This window comes from Pteropus vampyrus, unplaced genomic scaffold (assembly GCF_000151845.1).
Source record: "Pteropus vampyrus isolate Shadow unplaced genomic scaffold, Pvam_2.0 Scaffold120, whole genome shotgun sequence".
NCBI lineage: Eukaryota > Metazoa > Chordata > Mammalia > Chiroptera > Pteropodidae > Pteropus > Pteropus vampyrus.
The window spans coordinates 1,141,858-1,152,123 of NW_011888901.1; the positions used below are offsets into that span (position 1 = coordinate 1,141,858).

The window sequence follows — 10,266 nt, forward strand, 5'->3', positions numbered from 1 at the left end:
TCGCTAAGACCTCCAATGTTACATTGAATGACAGCGGTGATAGTGGACAGCCTTGCCTTGTTCCTGATCTTAGAGGGAAAGTTTTTAGTTTTTCACCATTAAGTATAATGTTGGCTGAGAGATTGTCATAGATGGCCTTTATTATGTTAAGGTACTTTCCTTCTATACCAATTTTGTTAAGTGTTTTTGATCATAAATGGATGCTCTATCTTGTCGAAGGCTTTTTTTGCATCTATTGATATGATCATCTGACTCTTACATTTTAATGTGTTTATATGGTGTGTCACATTAATCTATTTGAGTATGTCGAGCCATCCTTGTGCCTCTGGGATGAAGCCCACTTGATCGTGGTGTATAATCTTTTTAACATGTTATAGTATTAGGTTCCCTAGTATCTTATTTAGGATTTTTGCATCTGTATTCATGAGAGATGTTGGTCCGTAATTTTCTTTTTTTGTGTTATCTTTACGAGGTTTTGGTATCAGAGTAATTTTGGCCTCATATAATAAGTTGGGAAGTATTGCCTTCTCTTCAATTTCTTGAAAGAGTTTGAGGAGGATAGGTATTAAATCTTCTTTGAATGATTGATAGAATTCACTGGTGAAGCCATCTGGTCCTGGACTTTTACTTTTTGGTAGGTTTTTGATGATCATTTCAATTTCCATAATACTGATCAGTCTGCTTAGATTTTCAAGATCTTCATTACACTTATTTCAAGGGGTTTTATTCTTTTTGTAGTAATTGTAAAAATAATTATTTTTTCATTTATTTTGCTGACAATTCATTATTAAAATATGAGAATGCTATGGACTTTTTGTATCCAGTAACGTTATTTTTGTATCCAGAAACTTTACTGTATTCGCTTATTGTTTCTAGTACTGTTCTTGTAGAGGCTTTTGGGTTTTCATGTCATCCACAAATAGTGACAGTTTGACTTCTTCATTTCCTGTTTTGATGCTTTTTGTATCTTTCTCTTGTCTGATTGCACTTGCTGGGACCTCCAATGTTATATTGGATAACAGTGGCGACAGTGGACAGCCTTGCCTTGTTCCTGATCTTAGAGGGAAGGTTTTTAGTTTTTCACCATTAAGTATAATGTTGGCTGAGGGTTTGTCACATGTGGCCTTTATTGTATAAAGATTCTTTCTTCCTGATACCCATTTTATTAACTGTTTTAATCATAAATCAATACTGTATCTTGTCAAAGGATTTTCTGTATATATTGATATTATCATATGTTAGATTTTAATTTGTTTATGTGGTGTATCATATTAATCGATTTGCATATGTTGAACCATGCCTGTTCCCCTGAGATGAAGCTCACTTGATTGTGGTGTATAATCCTTTTAATATGTTGCTGTCTTCAGTTTGCTAGTATCTTATTTAGGACTTTTACATCTGTGTTCATAAGAGATATTGGTCTGTAGTTTTCTATTTTGTGTTACTTTTACCAGGTTTGGTATCAGGTTAATATTGGAGTCATAACATGAGTTGGGAAGTATTGCCTCCTCTTTAATTTTTTGGAAGAGTTCGAGGAGAATAGGTATTAAATCTTTGAATGTTTGGTAGAATTCACTGGTGAAGCCATCTGGTCCTGGACTTTTACTTTTTGGTAGGTTTTTGATGATCATTTCAATTTCCATACTGCTGATCAGTCTATTTAGATTTTCCAGCTCTTCTTGATTCAGTCAAGGAAAGTCGGATATTTCTATGTACTTGTCCATTTCTTCTAAGTTATTAAATTTGATGTTATATACTTTTTCATAGTATTCTTGTATGATCCTTTGTATTTCTGCAATGTCTATTTTAATTTCCCCTTTCATCCCTGATTTTGTTTATTTGTGTCCTTTCTCATTTTCCTTTAGTGAGTCTAGCCAGGGGTTTGTCAATTTTATTCATCTTCTCAAAGAACCAGCTCTTTGTTGCATTTATTTTTTCTACTTTTTTTTGTTTGTTTGTTTGTTCGTTTGTTTGTATTCAACTTCATTTATTTCTGCTCTAATGTTGATTATTTCTTTCCTCCTGCTGACTTTAGGCTTCATTTGTCCTTCCTTTTCTAGTTTTTATTAAGATGAAGTGTTAGGTTTTTATTTGGGCTCATTCTTGTTTTTGGAGCTAAGCCTGTAATGATATGAACTTTCCTCTTATTATTGCTTTTACCTTGTCCCCAAAGTTTTGATGTTATACTATCCTTATCATTCATTTCTATGTCTCTCTTGATCTCTCTTTTTATTTCTTCTCTGACCTAGCCATTCTTCAGTAGCATGTTGTTAAATCTCCAAGTGTTTGGGATTTCCTGCTTTCTTTTTACTGTTGATCTCCAGATTCAAAGCATTAGGATCAGAGGTTATGGTTGGTAGATTTCAACCCTCTTATATCTGTTGAGACTACCTCTGTTTCTCAGTATGTGCTCAATTCTTGAGAATGTTCCATGTGCACTAGAGAAGAATGTATAAACAACTGTTTTGGGATGGAAGGCTCTGTAAATGTCAGTTATGTTCCATTGGTCTAATGTATCATTTAAGGATGTTATTTCCTTATGATTTTCTCTTTGGATGATATGTCCATATCCGACAGTGGGATATTTAGGTCCTCTACTACGATAGTGTTTTGGTCTGTTTCTCCCTTTAGTTCTGGTACTAATTACTTTACATATTTCGAGGCTCCATGATTGGAAGCATAGATATTAATAAGTGTTATATCTTCTCGGTATATGATTCCCTTTATCATTATAAAGTGTCCCTCAGTATCTTCCTTTATTTTATTTTATTTTATTTTTGTATTTTGAAGTCTCTTTCGTCCAACACTATTAACGTTACTCCCACTTTTCTCTGAATGCCATTTGCTTGAAATATCATTTTGCACCCGTTCACTTGGAGTCTATATTTGCCTTTGGAGCTGAGATGTTTCTCCTGGAGGCAGCATATGCTTGGGTTTTTTTGTTTTTGTTTTTGTTTTTTGATCCAATTTGCAACTCTGTGCCTTTTTTATTGGCGAGTTCAACCATTTACATTTAGGGTGACTATTGAAATATGAGATTTTCCTATAGCCATTTTATCTTTTGCTTTCTGGTAGCTTAGTGTTTCCGTTACTTCCCTTCCTTGTTCTTCTGTTTTCTTTATTTTGGTTTGCTTTTGTGAATTTTACCTCGAGTTCTTGTTTTATGGTTTATACTTCAGTTCTCAATCTTTGGCACGTGGTTACCATTATGAATATGTAAATGTTAGTTATATATATATATATACAGTCGTCCATTTTCTTCTGCGCGTACCTTATCTCCATTCCTCTTTGCGAAATTGGATCTTTGAATCCCCCCTTTTCATTCATTGTTATCTCAACTTGTTCCTATGTATGCTGAACAGTCATTACTCTCTTGTTATAAGAATTTTCTTCTTATTATTTAAACTTATAATGCCCTGTTCTTAGTAAGGTTTGCACTCGTCTGCTTCTATTTGCCTGATAGTCACTTTACTTCTAATTATGTTTTTTTTTTTTCGTCATTTTCTTTTAGGTCAGCTGACCCTTTCAGTATTTCCTGTAGTGTAGGCCTCATAGTGGAGAATTCCCTCAATTTTTGTATGTCTGGAAAACTCTTAATTTCTCCTTCATATCTAAAGAAGAGCTTCACTTGATACATTATTCTAGGCTGTTAGTTCCTTTCACTTAGTAGCTTAAACGTTTGATTCCATTCATTTCTTGCTTGTAAAATATGCGCTGAGAAATCCAAGGATAATCTAATGGGTTTACCTTTATAAGTTACCGTTTTTGTTTTTGTTTTTTCTCCCTGACTGCCTTGAGAATTCTGTCTCTGTCGTTGATTTTTGATAATTTTTATACAGTGTGTCTTGGTGAAGGCCTTTTCAGGTTGAGATACTTGTGTGTTCTGTTGACTTTTTGAATTCCAACCTCTAGCTCATTCCTTAGATTTGGGAAATTCTCATCAACTATCTGTCTGAAAATGCCTGCTATTCCCTATTCCTTTTCCTCGCCTTCAATAATGCCCATCATTCTTGTGTTTCCTCTCCTGATGGTATCAGCTAGTTCTTGAATTTCTCTTTCATTATTTTTCATTCTTCAGTTTCTCTGTTCTTCCTTCTGATTTATTTCTAGATTTCTGTCTTCGATATCATTGATCCTTTCCTCTATTTGGTCGACTCTATTTCCCAAGCTTGCTATTTTATTTTTCAACTCTTGCAGTGTGTTCTTCATCTCCAGAAGTTCTATTTGGTTCTTTTCATGAGTTTCAGTCTCCTTGCTCTGCTCATCTAGTTGTTTTTTTCAATTCCTGAAATTGTTGATTTGAGTTTTTTGGATCTCACTGTTTTTTCAGAAGTACCATCCTGAAGTCTCTGTCATTTAGGTCGCATATTTTTATGCCGTAAGTTTATTTTCTGGAGATTTTTCTATTTCTTCGTGAGATGCCTTGTCACCTTGGTTGTTCATGGTGTTTAATGGACGATTTCTCTGCTTGGACATTAATGGAAGCGTATTCTGCTGTTTTTCCAGAAAGAAGGTTTATTATATAAAGGTCTGTCTTTAGCCTATTGCAAAGAAAGCACTTTTCTTTTGGTTTCCTGCAGGTGCCATCTAAGCCTCTTGTATTCCTGCTTTATATAAAGACTTAATAATGCATTTTAAATTTTTCTTGTAGATATTAATCACGCTCACTATCTTTAGTTTCAGTCCCTGTCAGCATCAGCGACAATCTCGGCAGCGTTTGCTCAGATTCCCCTGGGGCTCCTTGGTGATTGGTCTCTCTCAGAGGGTATGGGGGAAGGGAACCTCCGGGTTGGGGATTAGGGGTGGGGGGCTGTGGCTCAGCTTCGGTTTTGCAACCGCAGCAGGCAAAAATCTGCTGTTGTTCCTCTGCACTCCCATCCCGCTTCTCTGCTTTCTGCCCTGATGACTGGGCCTTGTAGCCACCTGGCCATGGGGAGCTCACTGCTGTCTCAGGCAGGAATGTTCAGGGAACTCACCGCACAAACTTGCTTCTCCTTCTTCCCTCTCTCTCCTCCTGCAGGGAGCTCTGGCGGCTGCAAGAGGCAACTTCTTTATTACTCCCGGTCATCCACCCGACACCCAGGTTTATGACCTGTGGTAGCTCGTATGCACAGATTCCATGCTCAGAAGTGCTGGTGTGCAGTTTGGGTGTTTTTTATTGAGTTTTAGATGTTCAGCTTATTGTTGTTTCAAGGGGAGAGATCTGGGGACGTCTCTCACTCCACCATGTTTCCAAAGATCCCTTTGTTCTTGCTTTTGGAGATAGGCCTGTAATGATATGAACTTTCCTCTTATGACTGCTTATGCCTTGTCCCAAAAGTGTTGATATGTTATACTATCCTTATCATTCATTTCTATGTATCTCTTGATCTCTCTTTTTATTTCTTCTCTGACCCAGCCATTCTTCAGTAGCATGTTGTTAAATCTCCAAGTGTTTGGGGTTTCCTGCTTTCTTTTTAGTTGATCTCCCATTTCAAAGCATTAGGATCAGAAGTTATGGTTGGTAGATTTCAACCCTCTTATATTTGTTGAGGCTATCTCTGTTTCTCAGTATGTCACCACTCTTTGAAATTGTTGCATGTGGACTAGAGAAGAATTTATAACCAGCTGTTTGAGAATGAAAGGCTCTGTACATGTCAATTATGTCCAGTTGGTCTAATGCGTCATTTAAGGATGTTATTTCCTTATTGATTTTCTGTTTGAATGATCTGTCTATGTCCAACAGTGGGGTATTTAGGTCCCTTACTACAATAGTGATTGGTCTGTTTCTCCCTTTAGTTCTGTTAGTAATTGCTTTATATATTTCGGCGCTCCCTGATTGGGAACATAGATATCAATAAGTGTTGTGTTTACTTGGTATATGATTCCTTCTGTCATTATGAAGTATCCCCCAGTATCTTTCTTTATTTTTTTTTATTTCGAAGTCTCTTTCGTCCAACATTATTACCGCTACTCCCGCTTTTCTCTGAATGCCATTTGCTTGAAATATCATTTTCCACCATTTCACTTAGAGTCTATATTTGCCTTCGGAACTGAGAAGTGTCTTCTGGAGGCAGCATATGGTTGGATTTTGTTTTTTGATCCAATCTACACCTCTTGCTTTTTTATTGGTCAGTCCACTATTTTTCAGTGGGAAAATTTTTGAACAGACATCTCATAATAGAAGATATATGGATGGCCACTAAGCACATGTAAAGTTGATTAATATCATTAGCCATCAGATAAATGCAAATTAAAACTGCAATGAATTAGCACTACATACCTACCAGAATGACTTATTAAAACAACTGATATCACCATGTGATATACTAGGTTCTGGAGCAACTGGAATTCCCAAATATTGTGATTGTAATATGCTTTGGCAGGTTGCTTTTTTCTGTTTGTTTGTTTCAAGGAAATGCAGCACACACCCACTCTGACTCAGCTGTTCCACTCCCATCCACCTAATATAAATTAAGAGAGACATCCACAAAAATACCAATACAGAAATATTCATAGCAGTATTACCCACAATTATCAAAACCTGGAAGTAGGCCAGGTTTACATAAATAGAAAAGATTTTCATGATAGCTAAAACCTGACCAAATGTCCAATAATAGATGAATGGATTAAATTTTTTTGGTATATTCATATAATTCAATCCTATCAATTCTACTAGTGTAATATGGTGGTGATTTATTATAAATCTATAATAATGAGAGCCTCTGGATAATTAAATAGAAAACTTAAAATTCCAATTAAAATATCCAGCAAACACCAGCATCTTTTTGGGTTTTGTTTTTATTCTTTGCTGTTTCTATGCTATCACTATAAATTGTAAATTTGAATTATAGCTCCCAAAGCAATGCAGTTTTTCTTTTTCTTATTCAATTGAGCTCTTTACTCTAGGAATCCCAGGCCTTCCTGGACCAAAAGGTATTAATGGTCCTCCTGGGAACCCTGGACTTCCAGGAGAACCTGGTCCTATAGGTAAGCATGAAAAATAAGGTTTTGCTGTTCTGTAAAACTAAGCCCTATGTTCATTTTGAGAAAGTCAAATCATTTCAGGAGGCTGTGAACATTTTCAAGACAAAGAAACAGGGTGATCATTCACTTAGCACTACTTGGTAGGTACAAAGTGAACAACTCAATTAAAGTTACTTAAAATTATTATTTTGGGACCTTATTTTTTGGGCTCAGTTTTTCCAGGAAGTTGTTTCAAGTATCCTATTATATTAGATAGAAAGTCTGATTTTTTTAGAATAGCAAGATGTAGCATATTTATTTGTTTCCTAAATTATAAAGTAAATCACTTGTCTTGGCCCCATATGAGGCCTGTAATGCACCCCATCCCACCTCCACACCTTACTTTCTTGGGTATTCTAAAGCTAGATTAAAATGAGAAACCAAAAAAAGAAGAGAGAGAGAGAGAGAGAGAAACAAACTTTTTGGATAATGAATGGATAATAAGGCTATTCTTTATTCTCATTATCCTTTATTTCTTTTATGCTTCTTTTTCATAACATTTCATAGTTTAAGAGTCTCAAAGGTACTTTTTGTCTTTTGGATAGAACTATTTGAAGCTGTTATGGCAAGAATGGGGAATATGGAAGGGAAAAGGAATTGGAAAAATAGGTGTAACCTGCATACTCTGTTCTTTAGGTGCTGGAGGTCATCCTGGGCCACCGGGGCCTCCAGGTGAAAAAGGCAAACCAGGTCAAGATGGTATTCCTGGGCCAGCTGGACAGAAGGGTGAACCAGGTGCTGTATTTTTTATTGTTTTAATTTTCTAATTTGTCCTTGTCTATTTTAACTTTTGCCCCTTTTTACCCACAATGAAAATATATGTTTCTTCTTACCCTCTAAACTACCACACAATTTTCCCTTCCTAATTGCATTTTTCCACTCTGTCCTGAAAGTATTACCTCATATTTATAGATCGAGTTGCTTCCCTCTTATGAAAAACTCTATATCCTTTCTTGCCCAAATTTTATGTCAAGAAGCTACCCAACTTTTATCAAGTTTTCTGGATGACCTTCTTTCATTATGCAATCTATATTCCAAATATATATATATATATACGTATATATATATACGTATATATACATATATATATATTCATATGACATAAGTATGTAAAGATAACACTCATCACAAGTAGAATATATGTGTATATAGTTTTCTCATATAAGAATTGTAGTTCCATGTTGGAAATAAATCTTCTGCATGTTTCATAGAGTATACATTGTAGCATTTAATAAAAACCTAAATAATCATAAGATAATTTGTCCTTGTTTCATTCATTATTATCTATTTGAGAGTTTTTGGTTTATCCTCTGACAGGTCAACCAGGCTTTGGAATCCCAGGACCCCCTGGACTCCCAGGACTTTCTGGTAAACTTTAATAAAACATGCTAACTAAATCCATAAATAGAGAATATTCTTCAGTACATTTATTTTTTTATCTCTACCATTTGTTGTTGTAAGATGCAAATGTAACCCCAGAAAACTCAGAGCTAGAGTTATGTCTTAAAGCAGCTCTTAATTAGCAATTTAGTATGAGGAGTCATATTATATAAATGCATTCTTAAGGAAATTTACATATAGGTATCTTCATTAACTTCATAAATAAAGGCTGAGGAAATAATAAAGAAAGAAAACAAAATTGTAGGAAAAGGTAGATTTCACTAATTTTTTAAAACTCTTTTAGCTAGAAAAGAAAACACTGTCCTCACCCCCCATGGAAACAAAACAAAAGTAATACAAGGAAACTCTAGACATACATACTACTAATAAAAATGTCTCTTGAAAACTCCATCTTAGTATGTGTCTTGCATCTTGTATGGGTATGTGTGCACGCACATCTACCTTTACTCACATGTTCTTACTTTCATTGTAATCACCAAATAGTTAATTGAATGATTAAATGTTTGTACAGGTGTGTGTATTTATGTTCTCAAATGACCATTGCCTATTCTGTGGAGGCTTTTTTCAAACCATACACATGTCTCCGATATCCTTTCCATGATCTCAATATGAAAATTGTTACTTTAATATGCCACTGATATATCTTGTTCAGACATGTTGGTGATGTAGAAAAATGTTGAGAATGGTTCATTTGGATTGTGAGTCTAAATCTTGGATAGAATTGTCTTCAGGGACACACAGAAACTGTTGAAGATCTGTATCTTCCATTAGTCTCAAAATTAGTCTCAAAACATTTGTTTTAAGAATTTCCTCCAGACATCTTTAACCCATTCTTGCAGGTACTTTCTTCTTTTCTAGTTTTTTTCTCTTTTTTTCCTCACAGCTACTGGTCATGTGATAATCGCTCTGTGTCCTAATACAAAGGGTATCTTTTAGGATGTAAGCTATTATTGTTTCTATACTTCTATACATACTTTAGTAAACATTCTAAAAAAAGATATATTTAATAGGAAGAATGAGTTTTTTGTATGTGTTGGGAATTTGGTAGGATATAGAAATAACCTTAGTATATTCCATTAGATGTTCTAATAAGTGTGAATAGCTTTAACCTTACCGGCAAGCCTAATACTCAATATCATTTAATGTGTTTGCTAATGTCACTTTGCTTTCATAGGTCAAAAGGGTGATGGAGGATTACCTGGCATTCCAGGAAACCCTGGCCTACCAGGTCCAAAGGGTGAACCAGGCTTTCAGGGTTTCCCTGGTGTGCAGGGTCCCCCAGGCCCTCCTGGTTCTCCAGGTCCAGCTCTGGAAGGCCCTAAAGGCAGTCCTGGGCCCCAAGGTCCTCCTGGGAGACCAGGTATGTACATGAGTAGTAGGGGAATGGTCTCTTTATTAGTCCATTTATTTCATCTTGCTGGCACGTTATTCAGTCTTTAGGACTTTAGAATCTATAATCGAAAAACTTCTTATAAGTAAATTGCTTGGTTTACACCTAGCTCCATCCATTTCCATGGCGTCTAATAAATCTTTTCAGTAATACTTTTTATTATTTTCTTAGAGTTGAACTAAAACAAACCAACATGGAGGAAAAAAGGAAATAGTGGATTTATTCATTTTTTTATTATTATTATTAAATGTAAAGCTAGACTGATAACCTGGCAGCAAAATACCATATGCATTTTTAATGTGAGCTTCTCAGCATGTCCTCACAGAAATCATTTTAGTGATCACTGAATAGATGCTTGTGGTCCATACCACAAGTTTTGCTATGGTTCTGTCATACTGTCAGCAAATGTCACCAAGCACAATAAAATTTTTTAACGTCTCTAGGAAGTTGGCAATCAAATTTATCTTCAA

The 10,266-nt window shown here is 35.4% G+C and overlaps 1 protein-coding gene across 3 annotated transcripts in view; it reads left to right on the forward strand.

Moving 5' to 3' along the window:
* LOC105296119 (collagen alpha-5(IV) chain) overlaps positions 1-9,992 on the forward strand; it is a 219,220-nt gene extending 209,228 nt beyond the window's left edge. Inside the window, exons 35-38 of one of the 3 annotated variants that reach the window (XM_011366063.2) lie at positions 6,889-6,969; positions 7,642-7,740; positions 8,323-8,373; positions 9,581-9,992. In XM_011366063.2, the coding sequence (XP_011364365.2) occupies positions 6,889-6,969; positions 7,642-7,740; positions 8,323-8,373; positions 9,581-9,846 (497 nt within the window). In that variant the 3' untranslated portion in view covers positions 9,847-9,992. The remainder of the gene's footprint in view (positions 1-6,888; positions 6,970-7,641; positions 7,741-8,322; positions 8,374-9,580) is intronic. The other 2 variants (XM_023534116.1, XM_011366065.2) reach the window with 2 other exon arrangements.
* The last annotated feature ends 274 nt before the right edge of the window (positions 9,993-10,266 follow it).